This window comes from Mustelus asterias, chromosome 1, assembly GCF_964213995.1.
Source record: "Mustelus asterias chromosome 1, sMusAst1.hap1.1, whole genome shotgun sequence".
In the NCBI taxonomy this organism is placed as follows: domain Eukaryota; kingdom Metazoa; phylum Chordata; class Chondrichthyes; order Carcharhiniformes; family Triakidae; genus Mustelus; species Mustelus asterias.
In genome coordinates this window covers 21,065,429-21,086,777 of record NC_135801.1, presented here as the reverse complement: position 1 = coordinate 21,086,777, position 21,349 = coordinate 21,065,429, and the positions used below count along the sequence as shown (strand labels likewise).

The window sequence follows — 21,349 nt, the reverse complement described above, 5'->3', positions numbered from 1 at the left end:
CACAGCAATCAGTGGCTGGTCCAAGTTAAGTTTCTGGGCAGTAGTGATCTCCGCATGATAACACCATTGAATGTTGTGGGAGGTGATTAGACTCTGTCCTGTTAGAGATGGTCCTTGAGGTACAAATGGTACTTATCAGTCCAAGCCTGGGTATTGTCACATGGGGGCACATGATGCCTCATTATCTGGGGAGTTGCTAATGGAACTGGACACTGCAATCATCAGTGAACATCCCCACTTCTAACCTTATGATGGGCAAGTCATTGATGAAATAGCTGCAGAGATTTTAGCCAATGGTGCTGTACTAAGAAAATTCTGCAACAGTGTGCTCTGGCTAAGAAAATATCTCCAACAACTAAACTATCTTTATTTGTGCTGGTATGGCTAGATATTGGACAGCTTTATCCGGATCCCCATTGACTTTCAGTTTTACTGGGGCTCCTTGGTGTCACACCTGGTTGAATGTTAACTCAATTTCAAGGGCAGTCACTCGCCCCTTACCTCTAGAATGCAGCTCTTTTGACCACATTTGGACCAAGGTTGCAATGGCATGTGGCATCATGTGGTCCTGATGAAACCCAAACTGAAGATCGGTGAGCAGGTTTTTAATTGTTTCTTTGAGATGACTCCTTCCATCACTTTGATGATTGAGAGGAGGTCAGTAACTGACCAGGTTGCATTATGGCTTTCCATTTTGTTTTACTACAGCTCAGTAGAGTCACAAATCAGAGAAGAAAACCTGAGGCAATGTTGGATCTGGAAAGCATTTTAAACCATTGAGTACTTGATACTATTGTTCCATCCATCCCCCAGCCTCCAAATGCAAATGGATATCCAACCCATGCAATGGTGTCAGTTCATGAAATGTACTAATAAATCCATCACTATTACAAGATATTGTTTACATACATGAGATACCTTTTGAACAAAGCTCCTAACATGGATTAACAGATGGTGAATGGATTACAACATATGGGATTGGTCCTCCCTTTTTTAAAAAAAAATTGTAAATGAATGAATTATTTTTGTATTATTAACTTTGTAAAATTTTTGAATCAGAGAATTTTGGTCAGTGTTATGGTTTTGGTTTGCTGATCATGTGTCTCCAGTACCTATATGCTCATCTTTCATATCACATCATTGCTAATACCTGAAAAAAACTTAAATACTGTGACTTGAAAAACTTTAGAATTTCACCAAATTGAAATCTTGCTGTTTAAACTGATAATGAAATGAAAGTGTAGTCACTTGAACAATCATGTTATTTTTAGAAACTGAAAACCTCTTTGAAATTTTACTACTTGCTGTCAGAAGTCTCTGACAATTTTTGACACCAGCCCTCAGTCTCGATACATTTTGATACTCAAATGTTTGATTTTTGGAGGGGAGATATTTGTAAATGTACATTTTGCAATATATTTTATCAGCCATTGTTCCTATTACTATGTTGTGTAAACATTTCAATGTGAAGAAAAGTGCACTTTTTGTTTTGACACATCCTTTTTTTACTATGTTGTTGGTGCAGTTTATTCATTATTGGCAATAGGTTGTAAATAGAATTTCTGCACATTAAAATATGTTGTAATGCTCCTTCAAATTTGAAATGATTTTGGATTGCTTATTTAAACCACTAACTAAAAAAAAGCATTATTGTAAGATGATTTCTAATGCATAAAAAACCTGTTTTAAAAGCTTTTCACTTACCAAATGTTCAGTGGCTGCTGGATAGGTGATCAGTTTCTCGGCCCAAGCCAAAAATCAGATGGCAATGTCTTCTTGCTTGAATAATCCTCCTGCCAGGAATTTTCCTGACTCCCGTTACCAGATGGTCCTGTGTTTTAGAGTAAGCTTTGAACAATAAACAGGTGTGAATTCCACAAAGAATTACCATCCAGACATGCCCATTCAAAGGGGGGAGGGCAGGGGTGGAAACCCCCACCCAGTATGATTCAATTTAGAACTTTCCGTAAGCTTAATCGCTGGGCTGAAGTTGCAATGGTCACTCCAGCAGCCATCTTAACAGTTCCTAATGTCCACTTTTATAAAAATAAAAATAGACCATCTTGTCTGAAAACTTCTGGAACTATGTTTAAAGACTGAATCTGACCTGCCTTTTTCTGGGCATGACAATACCTTGAAAATGTTGATCATATCACCCTTTATCCTGACAAATTTAAGGGAACACAACCCTGGTTCATATCTCTCTTGTTATTTAACGCTTGAGGTCCAGATATCATTCTGCTGTGATCTTTCCTCAGATATGGTGCCTCAGGTATGGTCTAACCAGGGTTTGGTATAGCTGAAGCATGACTTCAACCCTCTTGTGTTCCATTCCTATGGAAGTAATAGCCAGCAATCTAGTAGCCTTTTTGATTATTTCCTGTATATGTTCATGACATTTTAATGATCTCTGAATATCTTTCCACCATTTTGAAAGTACCCTGTTTCATAACCTTTGATCAACTTCACATTTAGCTTCATTGAAATCTATTTGCATAAGTTAAAATTCCACATATTCAGAGGTGCGAGTGGAGGTCTTGTGGCACAGTGGTTAGCTTACTAGAAGATCTGGGTTCAAGGCCAAAGCCAGGACTTTCTGGTCATGGAAGGAGTGTTCAAAACGCAGTTCAATGGACTGATCAACTCTGGAATCTTTCCACCTCTTCCCCACCAGAGAAAAGAAGTGTGAAGATGTGCCAAAAAAAAGGGAGGTGGCAGTGAATTGACCACCATTTTATACCACGACTTTGAAATCCCTGGGAAGAAATACTGGACAGTGTGTATAATGGGGTACCAATCTACTATCTAGATTGTACATCCCAGCCAAACCACCAAGGTGACAGTAGCAGTCTAGGACTGTAAAATATTCCCTTCTGCAGTGATGGATGTCTGTAATTGTAATTCTTAATCCTTAAATATATATAGATCCTATTTAATCTTGGAATGATGAAAGTTGGCACCGAAGAACCTGAGTTTGAGATGGTGCATTTAGGTTTCACCACATTGGGAAATCTAAAATACAAGCTTTAGATTTATTTCAATTTCTTAGCTGACTGATCAAGTTCAGAATGTACTTGCATGCACATCTTATCCCATTGTCTAATGAAGTCTTGACAGATCTAAAATACCTTTGCATTTATCTACACTTACAGTATGCACTCAAATTCATTTTCCAAGCCACTTACCCTTCAAGTCAATCGATTAGAAATGCAACAGTTCTTTCAACATGATTAATATTATGTCACTTACATCTGGAAGACAGAAAATTGGCCAATAATCGTAATTTTAACTTCATTTAAAAAAAAATCACACCAATCTCAAGATCGTTTCATTGTAGTTTAGCTTTACTAATGGCGAAAAAACAAAGCATATACAATTATTGCACAGTGTAAAGTGGTACATATGTTCTGGTGAAGCCTCATTTAAGTGGAAAAGGAGGGCTTTGTATGCAGGAACTGGCAGCTTGCAATGTTTCATGATAGAAGAACAGATGCCGCTACAAAGGAAGAATTACATCTTGCAGACTTTCAATGGATGATGAGAAAGCATATTTGGATTATGTAAGAGACAAGATCCCATTTGGTTGTCTATCACTGGTTGGGTATGTGGAACTGTCTTTTAAAGTAAAAAAATAATTTCTTGACATATGACTCCATGAATTTCCTAATAACACTGGTTTTAAAAAAGTAAGAAAGTAGGTTTATCACTATCATTAAAGTTTAATTAAAACATCTCAAAATTTATGAGAAATCCCAGATGCATAAAGGAAGACAATGTTGCAGTCGGTTGTTTTTATTATTCTGGCCTATACAGGCTCACAATAAAGGTTAGTGCCTCTGTTGGTTCCAGATGAGATTTAATTTTGAGAAACATTTTACAGACCAATGTACCATTATCATTAACTACTAGTGTAAACTCAACAACATCAAACACAAAAAAAGGCACAATTCATCTAAATGTTTTCAACATTCACAGAACAGATTTTTCTCTTTTAAAAGTCGTTTTATAAATAGTTTACAAGAAAAATAAATACAGCGAAGAGTCAGGTAATTTAAAATAGTCATCTCTGTATAAATTTTATTTCCGCTTTTATTTCCATGCTTTTTGTTAACTAAATGGACACCAGTTAAACTTTGCTAGGCACATGGTGATAGAATTCCTCTGTACAACACCACACTGCAAAGTTTGTTCAGCAGGTCTGTACGGAACAATCTGATGCAGAATGTGAAAATTGTCCCTTTACATCATTTTTGTTTAAAATTATATATGCATGCCAGTAGCAACTACACAGTAGCTCAACTAGCCTAATGTTAAACTACAGTATATATAAAATATCAAAATCATAATTTAAGATCGATCTTGACAACTACGCACAATTGGGGAGGGCAGGGAGGTGGGAAATAAAGCTTTAACATAAAACTGTCAGTCTAAGTTACGGTTCTTTAAACAAACCATTGTACTCAAATTATTTATTCACTGCCTATTTCTACCCAAATATTATTTTAGTACAGGTGTAAAACTTAGCAAGGCATAAAATTAGTGACTTTCTTTCTGTACAACACAAATGTTACCTCCATATTAAACACTAAGGACTAAGAAACTGCAAATATTTCAAAAAAAAGTTGCAGATCCAAGATGCATAAATACTCCATGTCAAACATGTAAGTGGGAGATCTTTCTACAACGTTTTTTTTACAAAAATTAATACAAAGCCATTGCACTGAATAAAGATTAGAAAAGGCCACTTAATAAAATTAAATATAATTGTTCAATATTGATAGTGTCTACCTGAAATATTTTCTACTGCATTGCAACCATGAGCAGTAAATAAATTCAGTACAGTACATGCAACACTTTACATAATAATGTTTTTGGAGAATTTTAAAACTTGCTGAAGATCATTTTCAACAAATTTGTAAGAAGTTGAAGACTTGGAATTTTAAACAGGTTTTGTGTAAATTACTAAAATAGCCATTTAGTATTCTAGACATTACTGAGCCAACTAGGTTTACATTTATCAGACAATTAAAAACACCAACCAGTTGTACTTAACGTTTGGGAGACTGAATCCTATTCTCTTTTCGAATCCCTGATGCCATCAAAACTTGGCTAAATCCATCCCTTGCTGAGCATAACCCTAGTTAAGTCCCATTAGAACTTAACCCTAATAAGGGATGTCTAGGTTACTGAAACAATAGTTGGATTACAATGATGACTGAATATTAAAAATATTTTATTAACTGAAATGAATTCCCCTTTTTAGTGCTGTTGCTGCATTCTCTTTGCTGGTCACAACAAAGGATACGGTTGAAGTAATGCAACTGCTTTGCTCGAGTTTACTTGGACAGCCATTGCAGCCATTGTTAATATTTGGGAGAGTGTGAAATCAAGCTGGTGAATTGGACATGGTGGGATTCTAAGATTCCAAAGAAAATAAGCAACAAGAAAATTAAATCTTCAAACTTTTGCAGTTTTCCCTGTGCCCATTTCCCTCCAATTCCAATAATCTGGTCATCTAGACTCGAAACGTTGGCTCTATTCCCTCTCCACAGATGCTGTCAGAGCTGCTGAGATTTTCCAGCAGTTTTCTGTTTTTGTTTCAGATTCCAGCATCCGCAGTATTTTGCGTTTATCCAATTATCCATTCCTGTGCTGTCAATTCTATGCCAATAAAACCAGATATATGGAGTGGGATAGTAGGATCTGAGTGAACAACTTGAACTAAAAGTAATGGATGTGTGGGATGCACGAATGTTTTTTTTTTAAAAAGGTATAGCCCTAAATAGTCTTATGAATTATTACACACATACAAATGCTTCACTCCAGCTGTACAGGAGTGATGCAGAAAGACATCTAAATTCCCTGCAGCAACTCCCAGCTCTTGTAAGGGTGCCAGTTATCCTTGGCCAACCATCCCTGCTAGTTTACTGTACCACTGCCAGCATTTAAAGACTACAGGGAATTCTTTCCTTTCTACAGCCGCTGTATATCTCAATCATTCACTGTTTCCATTGCCTAACTTACTGTGCTTCTGTCCGACCATGTTTACAGACCAGCTGCATATCTTAAAGCAAAGAACTCCGACGTGGTCACATCTGAAAATCCAACATCTAGTGACCACTGGGTTTTAAGAATTTAAAATACAAACTGCAGTTTGTATCAGCCAAGGAACTTCAAATTTGTTGCTTTTATTTTACAATCCTTCATTAAATCCGAAATACTGGGATAGGTCCAGTCAGACTGCAGATGTTGAAGTTATTTTAATTTTTTTTAAAACTGCTTAATCAATAAAGAAATGCTGATTGCTAATTACTTCGCTTGCAGGATACTTAGGAAATGTCATTTTTCAACCCATTTTTTAAACTTAGTGTTTAAGCTTTTCATTTTAAAATTCTTTCTATGGTCTAGTTGTTTTTCTGATTCAATATACCTTTCAGAAGGCCCATCTGGAGTATTGACTACTGTTCGTGAGCAGATTTTAGACGACAAAACTGTAGTATTTAACTTTAACACAAGTGTTTCACTGACAAACATTCCATGATGGGAATTGTCCATGGATTCCAAATACTTAGCCTGAAGTAGTGTCAAAACGACAAGGCATTTCATTAAAATATTGTTGGGATTGGAGGCGGATACAGGCAGTGTACTTGCTGAGTTGTGTCTCGAGGTCAAGATGCCAGAATGCTCCTTCGAATAATATCTGTCCCGTATCTCCTGCTCACCATTGCACTGTTTGAATTTAGTCGCTGTGGCTTGCGATTGTCTGTTGACTCCGTCTCGGAGTCACTCATTTCAGCGTCGGGGCTGTAGCCGTCATTCTCATTGTCTGGCAGTAACCTCATCTTTGCCCTCTCTTTGGAAGAGACTCTTTGCAATCCCATGTGCTGGCATTTTGTGGATTCTGAGTTCTGCATGCAGGGCTGCGATCTCTCCTCGTGCTGCTTCCGTTCTCCCTTCTTTGGGATTCTGAACCCACCCCAGTTTTTTACTGGGCTTGTCGGTGTTACAGGCACTTTGACTGCGGTGCGACCAGTAGGAACAGCAGTCTGGCTGCAAGCTGTCTTGCCCAGGGTACCGTTACATTTGGAGTGTGAGTGGCTGCCATCCCCAGACAACCTCCGAAGGCTGACGGAGGACATTTTACACATCGAGGCGCACAGAGCCCGCTTGTTTTCAGACTGTCGCAGGGTTAATTCTGCAGGAATGAAGGATTTGTCCCGCTTTGAACACACTCTTTCACTCAGTTCTGCTTTACTTCCTGTGCTGCGTCCACTGCTGTCAGTTTTCCTCTTGTGGTCAGGCGCAGTTAGACCATTATTCCTCTCACGGGGGTTAGCTTTCGACTCGTTGCGAACCTTACTGTACGGCGGAAGAATATTCTTGATGGCATAGTCCTCCCTGACGCTGTGCAGATTCGCTACGTTTTTGCACTCGCTGGATCGGTTTGATTGTTTCAACAAACTCTGATTAGCAGAGTCTGTGCGGCTTTGCGTTCTGCCACTCAAGTGTGAGCTCCTTTCGTGCCAGACCTTGTCCAAGTAGTGGTCAGGACGCTGGCCCGTCTCCAGTCCCCTGTTCGACTTCCACTGCAAACCACCTGTTTTGGAAACCGGGTGAGATTGGGCCAACCAACCAAGGAATAAAGTATCTTCTGGTGGGAATGCTGAAGGCACACCTACAAACAAACACACACAATTCATCTGGTGACATATTCAGAAAGGTCTCAATGTCAAATTCACACTTATTGAAAACCCAGTCCAGGTTGTATTTTTCAAGATTCTACAAAGAAAAGTACAGCACAGGACCAGGCCCTCCAAGCCTGTGCCAACCATGAAGCCCTAACTAAACGAAAAAAATCCTTCTGCCCTTACTTGGTCCATATCCCTCTATTCATGTACCCATCCAGATGCCTCTTAAATGTTGCTAACCTGCCTGTTTCCACCACCACCTCTGGCAGTGCGTTCCAGGCACCCTCTACTCTCTGCGTGAAAAACCTCCCCCGCACATCTCCCTTAAACTTTCTCCCTCTCGCCTTGAACCTGTGCCCCCTTGTAATTGACACTTCCAGCCTTAGAAGAAGCCTCTGACTATCCAACTGGTCTATGTCCCTCACAATTCTGTAGACCTCTATCAGGTCTCCCTCAGTCTCTGTCTTTCCAGTGAAAATAATCCTAGTTTATTCAACCTCTCCTCATAACCAACACCCTCAAGATCAGGCAACACCCCAGGTAAACCTGCTGAATAGTGCGTAGGATAGATCATGCAGCTAGCAGCTGAAGGAACAGGGAATGACATACCACCTCGAAGAAGCCAGAAATTAATCTATAATTCATAATTAACTTGCCTTCTCTTTAAAGTTTCTTTTGAAGTATTTCTGATTTTACATCCCCCACCCAGAGTTGTTTGACCAGCATTATAATCCATTCTTATTGAGTTTAGAACTAGAACCCAAATTGAGGATGACAATTAATGGTGATGACACCGTACTCTACCTGTGAAAACAAAGTGCAGTTATAGAAGCAGGAAACAGACATTTAATTTCAATAATGAGAAGAATTTAAGTTTCCTTTTTGATCGTCTCTTTTCTCTGTAATCACTCTCTCTGGGCCAAGGGAATGAAGATGCGACCCTCAAACATTTCCAACATGCATCAATACACTTTCTGGTTCACTTCCCGGGAGGCATCCTCCGGAACGAGACAGTTCGACTGGCTAGTTTCTCCTCCCCGTATCTCCTCACATCTCTCGACAACTGAAAGAACTCATTCCCTCGCTAGTTACCCATTCACCGATCAATATTATTAGTTTTTCCACATTTGCATCAAAACCCTCCACAAATCTGAACGTGATAGCATTGAAATGACACTTGGCTGCTATTTTTACACGTTTGTAACTCTGTTTAAAAATAATTGAGCAAATCCAGAAATTCCACGTGAATGCATTAAACATTCATAAGAGTTAAATCACTGCATAATTTAAAGAGAGACATTTTCATACAAAATTTGAAAATACAACACTTTAGATTCAAAGAGGTGTAATGCCTTATATCTACAATCATATGCTGATCTTGAAGGAACATTTCCACATCCTGATGCTGACCAATTCCTGGCTCAAGGCTGATTTGCTACCCTCCCAGTGGGCTTCACATCAAACCAAATTCCCAGCTGAGACACAGCAGATGTGACACTCCTATCCATATTCCACCTCAATCTTTACCATTATTCTTCACACTTACCATCTCTCCTTTAAGATTAAGGGCAGCAGATACACGGGAACACCACCACCTGCAAGTTCCCCTCCAAGCCACTCACTGTCCTGACTTGGAAATATATCGCCGTTCCTTCGCAGTCACTGGGTCAAAATCCTGGAATTCCCTCCCTCACGGCATTGTGGGTCAACCCACAGGACATGGACTGCAGCGATTCAAGGCGGCAGCTCACCACCACCTTCTCAAGGGCAACAAGGGATGGGCAATAAATGCTGGCCAGCCAGCGACGCCCATGTCCCATGAATAAAAAAAAATCAATTGCCACCTCTTTTCCACCAGTCGCCTTTCTCAGCAAATCTTCTCTGGCCTCAGCGTATGCACTTTGTGATTCTTCATCACTGGAGTTTTAACCTTCACTTGAACGCAGCCTCCCTAACCTGTAATGACGTACTGGCCTTCTTCACCATTCTCCACCTCACCCTAAACATCTGCTCCCTCACCCACAATCTTGAAATTACACTTGGCTTCAGAAACCACCTATCACTGATGAGACACTGACTAACCACTCCTTATCTCCACTCTCCTACCCTACACGTTACTATCTGTTACTCTATTTCCAAAAACCTTTCCAACCATGCCTTTGATTACCATTCAGAGTCTCTCAGTTTTCTTAAGATGCTTGCAACGATTGTTACCTTACTCTCTCTTTGTTGTAAAACATTCTGGGATGTCTTTCTGCATATGAGGAGAAGACATAATTGTTGGGGGGACCAGCTTGAAATCACCAGAAAAGAGAAGACTAAACCAATTTTATTTCAGAAAAGCAAAAGAATGAGGTTATATTTCTAATCTATTGCATTTTCAGTAGAGGCCCACTTATAGAAGCAATGCACTGACACTAAGGACTGAGTTTTCACTCCCAGTGCCGAGTAGAGTCAGGACAATTCCCAGCTCCTCAAACCCGACCCAGGAAAAAGTGCCCTGGAACTTTGGATTTTTGGTCCAGGGGATCAGATGAGAATGGGAGGCATGGCGGGCGATCCCGTAAAGACTGTGGAGGATGCGGAGGTGAGCTGGGCGGTAGGCCTGCCTTGGTGGATCAGCGCTTTGTTGAAGCTATGAAAAACAACAATTAAGCAAAATACAGCTCTCCATCCCTGACCCCTCACACGTCTCATGCTCCATCCATCGACTTCAAACATTAATCTCGTTTCTCGCTCCACTAATGCTGCCAGACCTGCTGAGTATTTCCAGCTTCTCCTGTTTTCATTTCAAAGTCTTTGTGGACGCGCCACATCACTCCCTGTAGACTATAATAACTTTAAACAACTCTGGAAACCACCAAATGCTTCTACACTTGCAGCGAAAACTAGCAGAAATCAATCATTAATTAATGAACTTTTTAAACAGTGCCCATGGGGGGTTCTGTCCTGCTGCTGAATGCATGCTTAGCTGGAATATTGAGCTCCAAAATGGCAGCAGTTGCATTAAAGCATTGCCGGATGACTGACGTCACAGTCTGCACAGGAATGCAGCCTGCGCATGCATTAAAGCCCTCATCGAAATAGCACCTGGCACAACTGATTTGATTTATTACTGCTACTTGTATTAGTATAGTGAAAAGTATTTCTTGCACGCTGTGCAGACAGGCAAATCCATCTGGAGATTCATAGAGAAGGAAAGGAAAGGGTGCAGAGTTTAGCGTTACAATCATAGCTAGGGTGTAGAGAAAGATCAACTTCATATAAGGTAGGTCCATTCAAAAGTCTGATGGCAGCAGGGGGCTCCAGAACTGTGCTAGTGTGCCACAGGTGTCATTTCGGAGGCACCCATTGCGCCAAAAACAAAACGGGCACTGCAGAGCAAAGTTTTGCAGCCAGCAAATGGAAAAATGCACATCCTGCGTTGGCCTGGTTGCATCTTGTACGAATGCAAACAAACTGGACTAGTAGCAGACAACTGGCCTGTATGTCGTTACCATGGCCTCACCCACTAAACAGTGATTATTGTTAGTCACTCAGTTTGTGGGCACTGCTTAACACTGTGTACTTAAGCTCTGCCTTCACCACAGCAACAGATACAATCCAACGGTGCTCCTGCACAAAGCTGAATACAAAACTACATTTAATGTTCTTGATGATGGAGTTTGTTTCCCTGAACTAAACACACACACACATATATATGAAATGTACAGACTGTTATTAGTCCTAATTATACACATAGCCACAAAGATGTGGCGGATGTTCGAACTCATACTGCACTAATGTTGGGAAATCCCACATGAAGAAAGAAATATCAAACAAATGCACACACAAATGCACAGAGGGTAAACAGATCAGCAAATGGAGTCACTGACAGAGAGGTTGCCGCTAATTAACAGAACACCAAGTGTTAAATGGAGCGCAAGCTCATAATACAAAAACCAGGGACATGATCTGAACAGCAGGTGTTGGTGGAGCACGTTACGGGCAGAAGTTAATGCCCTCCTTCTTGGCAGGAGGCATTCAATCAGGGTGTGGAGTGGAGACATCCCCACTTGCCCGTTTTCACCCCGTGGACAATTTCTACCCACTTAACAGCTTCATCTTGCCACCACAGCTGGACTTGCCATGAGGGAGACAAGACAGGCAAATCCATCCGGAGATGTAACGGGCTCCCACAGGTAGTCCCTCATTCACAAAGCAGTGTCTGATTGAGGAACCCAGCATTGGGAAGGGGGCTGAGAGTCACCATCCACCACCCCCTGCCCAGCCCTTGCCGCTGACATCATCCCCCCCCTCCCCCACCCCCACCGCTGCTCCACCCCATCCCCCTGTGACTCCCTCCCCTTGGAGAACTGATATTGTTTCACCAACTTTAAAAACGTCAACAGCATCCTGAGCAGCTGTATCTATGAACACTCAAACACGCATATGGGAGCAATGCACTACATAACAGCATAGTGCTACCAACCTAGAACTTAGGACACTGTTTAGAAATAAGGGGTGTTGCATTTAAGACAGAAATGAGAAGAAATCTTTTCTCTCCGAGGGTCATGAATCTTTGGAACTCTCTTGCCTGGACAGTGGTGGAGGCAGGGTTACTGAATATTTTTCAGACAGAGACAGAGAGATTCTTGACTATCACAGCGGCACGGTGGCACAGTGGTTAGCACTGCTGCCTCACAGCGCAAGGGACACCGGTTTGATTCCCAGCTTGGGTCACTGTCTATGCGGAGTCTGGACGTTCTCCCCGTGTCTGCGTGGGTTTCCTCCGGGCGCTCCGGTTTCTTCCCACAGTCCGAAAGACATGCTGGTTAGGTGTATTGGCCATGCTAAATTCTCCCTCAGTGTACCCGAACAGGCTGGCGACTAGGGGATTTTCACAAAACTTCATTGCAGTGTTAATGTAAGCCTACTTGTGACACGAATAAATAAAGTTAAATTTTATAATGTACCAGCGGGCTGCCAATCTCTACTGGTGGATGCTTTGTTTTAGCCCCCAGACCACTTATCAAAGTCAGTGTACGGTTTGGCCTGTTCACCATCGAGGATACTGCCTCCTTTATATTACAGTATACAAGATCCACAGTGGAGACATGTCTGCAGTGCACAGCACAACATCGGTGTTCGTCCCAGGTTTGGGATGCTGAAGACCCACAGCTAAACATTTTCCAACAGAGACCACTCTCAATCTTCAGCTACATATTTGTTTGTGTGAAAACATAAGTAAGTTACTGGAGCATCGTCATCCTTGCTGTCAGGTGGTTTAATTTTAGACGTAATTACGTTCCTTGAATTGTCAGTTGGGATCCTACCGGAAGTGATCAATTTAGTGGTAAATTGTGATTGCTACAAAGTGCCTTCTGACTTTTACAAAGTTCCACCAGTTGAGGGCAGCAGTTGTTGGTCTGGTTAAAAAAATGTCAGTGGAGGCAGAAAGCAGGTGGTGCATTTAGTATTTATAGTGAACTGACTCGATGCTCGAAATGGCACCAGGAAGCAGCACTGACTACATTTATAAATCCAGAGAAGTGGTATTAGAAGACAGCGCAGAGGGAAGTTTAATATACGGGTCTGGCATGTTCCCATCCTCTTTCACTGGGTTACAAAACAGCTCACTGAGGTCAGAGAAGGGCAAGGCAATGCCAATCGTACATTCTCAAAAGCGAGATTCGTTTGCACAGGCACGAAGAACTTGGAAAGGATAAAAAAGTGGGACTGAGAAGGTGTGTTTTTTTTATTTAAAAGTCCCCCTACCAGGCTGAAACCAGGTGATACATGAATTTAAGTCAATGCTCACCACTCTTCTGTCCTGTGGTTATCTTAGGGCAGAAGACCTGCAACCGTCTGGCAAACTCAGGTAGAAACCTCATGAATTTATGAAAATGAGGGTTATATGCTGTAGTTAGGAACCCACGGCTGTTTGCAGCCTACTGTTGGAATGCCGGTTTGGACACTCTGCTCAGTAGAAGCCGTCAGAAAAGAAGTGGGGGCTCGATAAGCTCAATAAAAAACAAATCATGAATTTTGTAGCGTTCCCACGGGCTCCATTAAGTGTCGTTTGGGCCACAGCAGCCCGGGGCTCCCACCCCCTCAAGCCCACCTGAACCTCTCCACGATCCTGAAAATGTAGCTCATTGCCAGCCAGGCCACCTTCAAGCCGTCCACTACTGCACCAGCCCAAACAGAGCTGCCTACGGCCATCTGTTTGGGGCCCAATCAGCTCGCCACCGCAAGTGAAAATGGATCAAGGCCCCAGCTGCATGCACTCCCACCAAAGATGGTCTGCCTGAGTCTAACGCCTAATATTATAATTCACCCCCTCCTCCCCTTACATTTAGTGTTGTATGACCTATCCCAACTTGTAAATGGCTTTGTAAATCTCTAGATGACATTATCCCACTCCATTTAGTAGATATAGTCACCATCCAATATTAATTGCCAGATGACATAAATTCTTAACTTAATCCTAAATGTACTAAATATGAAGGACATGGACAGAGTGGATAGTCAGAAGCTTTTTCCCAGGGTGGAAGAGTCAATTACAGGTTTAAGGTGCGAGGGGCAAGATTTAAAGCAGATGTATGAGGCAAGTCTTTTACAGTAAGAAGTTTAACAACACCAGGTTAAAGTCCAACAGGTTTATTTGGTAGCAAAAGCCACACAAGCTTTCGAGGCTCTGAGCCCCTTCTTCAGGTGAGTGGGAATTCTGTTCACAAACAGAACTTATAAAGACACAGACTCAATTTACATGAATAATGGTTGGAATGCGAATACTTACAACTAATCCAGTCTTTAAGAAACAAAACAATGGGAGTGGAGAGAGCATCAAGACAGGCTAAAAAGATGTGTATTGTCTCCAGACAAGACAGCCAGTGAAACTCTGCAGGTCCACGCAACTGTGGGAGTTACAAATAGTGTGACATAAACCCACAGTTGCGTGGACCTGCAGAGTTTCACTGGCTGTCTTGTCTGGAGACAATACACATCTTTTTAGCCTGTCTTGATGCTCTCTCCACTCCCATTGTTTTGTTTCTTAAAGACTGGATTAGTTGTAAGTATTCGCATTCCAACCATTATTCATGTAAATTGAGTCTGTGTCTTTATAAGTTCTGTTTGTGAACAGAATTCCCACTTACCTGAAGAAGGGGCTCAGAGCCTCGAAAGCTTGTGTGGCTTTTGCTACCAAATAAACCTGTTGGACTTTAACCTGGTGTTGTTAAACTTCTTACTGTGTTTACCCCAGTCCAACGCCGGCATCTCCACAGCAAGTCTTTTACACAGAGGGGGGTGGGTGCCTGGAAATTGCTGACGGGGGGGGGATAGTAGAAGCAGATACAATAGTGAGTTTTAAGGGGTGTCTTAACAAATACATGAATAGGATGGAAATAGAGGGATATGGTCCCCGGGAAGAGAGGGGTTTTAGTTCAGTTGGGCAGCATGGTCGGTGCAGGCTTGGAGGGCCGAAGGGTCTGTTCCTGTGCTGTAATTCTCTTTGTTCTTTGTACACATGTAAAATCTGTGGCATGCAGTGTTGTACACCGCCACTGGAATAAAGAGATCAACAGCAGCATCCCGGTATTCTTTCTGCATGCAATGCAGAGCTGATTGAGGGACAATAACTGGTTTCTAGAACAATGAGGAACAATCGCAGGCAGGAATCATGCTTTTTTCCTGAGAAGGCAAATCGCGCCAATTATATCTGCACTGGTTGGCTTTTTGCTTATTGCACTATTAAACATGCACGCCACTTAGTCTTGAAAAACATGATATCATGGAACATTGGCATCATCTACTGGCTTCTCTATTCCTGCACTGGTTATTGAGCAAACAAAGCACCATAATATGCACTGTATCATGCCACTGCCATCGTCGACATATCGTGCTGGTGATTTTCGGAAAAACTGCCTGTCCTCACACATTTAAACATAGAAACTTGAAGCAGGAGTAGGCCATTCGGCCCCTCGAGCGTGCTCTGCCATTCACCGTGATCACGGCTGATCATCAAGTTCAATATTCTGATCCCGCCTTCCCCCCCGATATCCCTTGATCCCTTTAGCCACAAGGACTACATCTAATTTCTTTTTGAAATCACACAACGTTTTGGCCTCAACTACTTTCTGTGGTAGTGAATTCCACACATTCACCACTCTCCAGGTGAAGAAATTTCTCCTCACCTCAGTCCCAAAAGGTTTACCTCTTATCCTCAAACAATGACCCCTAGTTCTGGACTCCCCCACCATTGGTAACATTCTTTCTGGATCTACCTTGCCGAGCCCTGTTAGAATTTTATGAGCGGAATTTTCCTGTCCCGCCCGCCACAGGAATCGTAGCTGGAGGGACATGGACCAAGTAAAGATCCGTTGACCTTGGCTGGGATTTTCCAGCATTGTGGCGAGTGCAGCCGGAAAATTCCACCATCTAGGTTCCTTCGAGATCCCCTCTCACTCTTCTAAACTCCAATGAGTACAATCCTAACCGACTTAGTCTCTCCTCACATGACAGACCTGCCATCACAGGAATCAGCCTGGTAAACCTTTGTTGCACTCCCTCTATAGCAAGGACATCCTTCCTCAGATAAGGACACTAAAACTGCACACAGTACTCCAGGTGTGGCCTCACCAAGGTCCTGTAAAATTGCAGCAAAGCATCCCTATTCCTAAGCTCAAATCTTCTCGCTATAACGATCATACCATATGCCTTCTTATACAGTAAATGGTAGAACCCTTAGGAGTATTGACAGGCAAAACGCTCGGGGCGTACATGTCCACTGATCATGGAAAGTGGCAACGCAGGTGGATAAAGTAGTCAAGAAGGCATACAGCATGCTTGCCTTCATCGGTCGGGGCATTGAGTATAAAAATTGGCAGGTCGTGCTGTAGCTGTACAGAACTTTAGATAGGCCTCATTTGGAATATTGTGTACAAATCTGGTCGCCACGCTACCAGAAGGATGTAGATGTTTTGGAGAGGGTACAGCCTGGTCTGGAGGGTATTAGCTATGAGGAGAGATTGGATAAACTCGACTTGTTCTCACTGGAACGACGGAGGTTGAGGGGTGACCTGATAGAGGTTTACAAGGTTAAGAGTGGCATGGACAGAGTGGATAGTCAGATGCTCTTTTCCTAGGGTAGAAAAGTCAAGTACTTGGGGACAAAGGTTTAAGGTGCGTGAGGAAAAGTTTAGAGGAGATGTGCGAGGCACGTTTTTTTTTTACACAGAGGGTGGTGAATGTCTGGAACGCGGTGCCCAGGGAGTGGTGGGAGCAGGTACAATAACGGCATTTAAGGGGCATCTAGACAAGTACATGAATAGGATGGGAATGGAAGGATACGGACTCTATAAGTGCATACGGTTTTAGTTTAGGCAGACATCACGATCAGTGCAGGCTTGGATGGCCGAAGGCCTGTACCGGTGCTGTACTGTTCTTTGTTCTTTATTGCCTGCTGTACCTGCCCGCTTACTATTTCAGGATTAGCTTTTCTTCGGGAGAGAGGTCAAACGGAGAGAAAGGTACAGAGGAAATGAATGATTCAGTTGGGCTACTTCCTTGCACTTACCAGAAATGTGCTCTTCTTCAAGAAGTTTCATCTGGTGGTGGAATATTTGCTCATGGACCCGACAGATCGACCTTTTAATCTTCTCCCGTCGTGTCACCATGTAAGTAAGGTTTCGAACCTAGTGAGGAAATATCACAGCCTTGTTACACCAAACTTTAGAAACAGTTTTAACTTATGCACGAGCAACCATTCTACACCTTAAGAAGCACTCAAAAGTACCAGAGCCTCAACATCTTGTTGTAGATGCTGCTTGCCTGATACGGGGGGGAAAAAAAGACAAAACTTACCTGCACAAGCTTCTTCAAAAAAAACAAAAACAAAAAAGTCACCCATAACTTAGCACTAGATCTATCTAAAGTAAAAACAGAAATTGCTGGAATGCACAGCAGCTCAGTCAGCATCTGAAAGAGAAAGACAGGTTAACGTTTTGGCTTGATCACAACTGTTCCTGTTTTTATTTCAGATTGTAAGGAGTCTAACAACACCAGGTCAAAGTCCAACAGGTTTATTTGGTAGCAAACGCCACTCGCTTTTGAAGCGCTGCTCCTTCGTCAGGTGAGTGGGAGTTCTGTTCACAAACAAGATTCCCAGCATTCACAGTTTCTGGTTAACTTTTAACCAATCTATTTGGGACTCTCTGTGGCTGCAAAATGTTATATGTCCTTACTCACCACCCCCTCTGCCTCCCCCTCCCACCATCAGTCAGCTGACCTCATTTCAACAAGTATCTTAATTCAAGTAGGCAGTCTACTGAGATTGCTCAATAGATTGTGGCAGCAAGCCAATTGATTCTGTAAAAGTCTTGAGTGCGCCCATCACACTTCAGACTTCGAAAAGCATTTTTTTTTTTAAAAAGGGAAAACAGGTACAGTTACTCTGTGCTGGAACTAAACTGAAGCAAACCTCGCTCAAAAAAGAAAAGGTCGTGCCTGTTTACAGCAATTAAACTTTGTGGTCTTAAAGCCTTGGAATAATAATAATTTAGCATGCATCACACTGTACGTTGCTCCTGTCTTTATTTAATCTACCCACAGGGTATCTGGCTAATTATTTGAGGTACTACTTCGGTTTTACGTTTTTAAAAAAATGGAGTAAAGTGTGTTTCATATAAATTGTACAGTTACCTGAAGCTCAGCCAGGGGAAGCGATTGAGTGCTCAGAGTAAAAAGTGGGGGAAACGCAACTGCACACAACTGCCGAGAATGCTGCTGGACAACTGCTCAATATCCACCCCCCCCCCCCACCACCACCGACATACCCACCACCAGAACAAAACATGTCTTCCTGACTGCAACACCGCCCAATATTACTCCAACACAGGAGTGTGTGTTAAATCTGATCATACAAGCTATCCATCCACACATTAAGTACAGACAACAATCGGAGCATTGAAGAGAGAAGGCTGCATTGACAGATTACAGGCACTACCAGAGTATTGTACCAGCTTTAGTGTAGAAGGTGGTGTCAAAGAGACTATTAGTAAAATCAGAAATCACACAACATGTACTATATAAAAGAATACGCCCACTTTTATTAGGTTTTATTACAGTACAATGTTATAAATAGTGTACATTCAATACTGCACAGAAGTAAAAGCCAACAGGTTAAAAGGAAAGTAAAGCCATAAGGAAATAGTAGAGACACAACTGATCTCAGGTACAGCTTAGAAAAGAATATGGGGCAGTGCTTTGAATGGCAGATATCTACAGCTCCTTCCCCAATATTGATGGGCAAACTGTTACAGCAGAGCTTATTCCTCACCCCCAGTACAGTCACGACCCCAAGTTCACTACATTCACTGGGTAAGATTTCTGTCGTGAAGTATTTCAGTTACATAGTTTCTTTGTACACTTCACTGTGGAATGGATGATTTCAGACATCTAAAGGTCTGGTGCTGCCATTTTTAACTGGCTGCCATTAAGAGACACAGTTGAAGCAATGAACTTCATGCAACCGACCCCGCAGACGGTGACTTTTAAACTTGCTGAAAATGGTCAATTTGAGAAATAAAAAAATGAAAAATTCACTTAACTAACTCAGAGCATTAAACACAAATGAATACCATGGGTGCAGATGAAAATTAATTACATTTCAATTCCAATATTCTTAGCTGGAAACTTCTCTTCATTAAACTGTGTAATCCATCTAAATGGAGTTAACTGCAAAATCCTAACTGGGTTTAAGATTTGTTTTGATATGATTAAAATCAGCATTAAAAAGCAATAACACACAAATTAAGTTAATACAATGATATATAGGAAACAATTATGATCTGGCAGAACAAATCTTTTATCTTCCAGAATTTGAATATATATATGTGTGTGTGTGTGTGTGTATGTGTGTGTGTATGTGTGTGTGTGTGTGTGAAGTTAAGCATAGTAACAGCCCACACTACTGAGCGAGCACCTTATTGCAATTGTACCTTATTAATCAGTCTGGTGAATGTGAGGCTAATTCAGTCAACTTACTGAGTAAATAGCAATTTGCAACCTGGATCGATCGTACAAAGTACATAGTTGGGACAGTGACAGCACAAGGGTAGGAAACAGGAGAACATGCAGTGAGAAACACACAGAACGTGCACGTTCGAAATCACAAAGCTTTACTCACGAGTAATATAATGGGAATGATTAATCACCGAGTCTGTGCTCTACATAATGCAGCGTATGTAGAGTGTCACTCATTCGATGCAATACGATTCCCGAAAGCTGCATAGTTTCATGAGATAGATACCGCCCATGTATCCCAACATCACCCCTATCCCTTCCCCAAACCAGTTCTTCACCACTCGCCTCCCACAAGGTATGTACCGACATGCTGAGCAATTATTATCAGCTGAATGCGCAACTTAGCATCTTTTTAAGTAAGTATGAATGATACAAGATTTAAAAGAGACAGCCAGGTCAGAGCTGTAATCTAATCCCACTCCCATAACCCACGGATTGGACAGTGAATCTAATTTTTTTTTGTAATTCATCCTTCACTGGTCATAATTCTATATTTATGCCGCAGGTTAAAAATAGCGCACCGCTAACTGTAGTGCAGCTATTTCTGGTCATGTGGAAATACACACCAAGACCGTCTGTAATGTCAGCAACACTCTGTGGGTGAGTTTAAAAGGCAGCCACTGAACGGTGGCATCAGGTACACATTCACAAGTAGAACCAGGGGGCAATAAGTGGGGCCGAGAGAAATCATCTGCAAAAGACTGGAGAAAGTACCCACAACAAACATCTGTGTCAGGATGGCCTTAATTACCAGAGAGAGGAACGCTTTAACTACCCATCATTGTGGTGTTCATTGCGCAGGAACAGCAAAAATGCACACAATTAAAATTAAAGTGCTTTACAACATTGTGCAACATGTAAAGCAACTGGTCTGAAAGCATTCTAATCTTCCCTGTGATGTATTGAGAAGGATATTTTGATGACAAAACATGGCATCAGTTGATTTTTTGAAAAAAGGGTATTGTGGATGATTCTGTGCAAATTCACGACTAATCTCCCCAAACCGTGAATGCCCAGAATGACTTCACTGAACATGCCCGCGCAGGGAACAAAATCTCTTCTCATTCTGCACAGGATTAGCGGCTGTACTGCTGGATTAGCAGATTAGTGCAAAATAGCTTCCAGCCACTAAACTCCAATGAGGAAGTTGGCAGAACAAAACTATACCAGATATAATTGCCGGCCAGAGCCACCAGTAAACAAAAAAAAAGGGTTCAACATGTATTAAAGGATATAGTACACTGCTAGCTGATCATGTAAACCCAAACCACAAGAGGAAAACTGGTTGTTCAAGACTGGAAAGTACTTTGGGCTTTTGTAGAAGACACCAAGACGTGGCTCATGTATAATAAACCACGAGAAATGTGCACATGTACATCTTGCAAGCCCTGAGACAGACACGTTAATAAATATAATTTATATAAAAATAAATGTATATAAAGACATATATATAGATACATATGATACAAATAAAGATATGAAATATTTATACATATACGTACGCATAAAAATCTAAATTAATTCACACACATTCAGTAGTGCTGCTTTAACAGTTATTGGGTTAAATTGAAGAGTTTGTTCAGGCTAAATTTTCT

The 21,349-nt window shown here is 41.7% G+C and overlaps 2 protein-coding genes across 3 annotated transcripts in view; one reads left to right on the top strand and one right to left on the bottom strand.

The window, feature by feature from the left end:
- sclt1 (sodium channel and clathrin linker 1) overlaps positions 1-2,074 on the top strand; it is a 101,704-nt gene extending 99,630 nt beyond the window's left edge. The window contains exon 22 of one of the 2 annotated variants that reach the window (XM_078210322.1): positions 709-2,074. In XM_078210322.1, the coding sequence (XP_078066448.1) occupies positions 709-780 (72 nt within the window). In that variant the 3' untranslated portion in view covers positions 781-2,074. The remainder of the gene's footprint in view (positions 1-708) is intronic. The other variant, XM_078210328.1, reaches the window with a different exon arrangement.
- A 1,256-nt stretch (positions 2,075-3,330) lies between these two features.
- The window catches only part of jade1 (jade family PHD finger 1), a 135,215-nt gene continuing 117,196 nt past the window's right edge, over positions 3,331-21,349 (bottom strand). Inside the window, exons 11-12 of the mRNA XM_078210312.1 lie at positions 17,248-17,365; positions 3,331-7,675 (exon numbers count right to left, since the gene is read on the bottom strand). Of these exons, the coding sequence (XP_078066438.1) occupies positions 6,669-7,675; positions 17,248-17,365 (1,125 nt within the window). The 3' untranslated portion in view covers positions 3,331-6,668. The remainder of the gene's footprint in view (positions 7,676-17,247; positions 17,366-21,349) is intronic.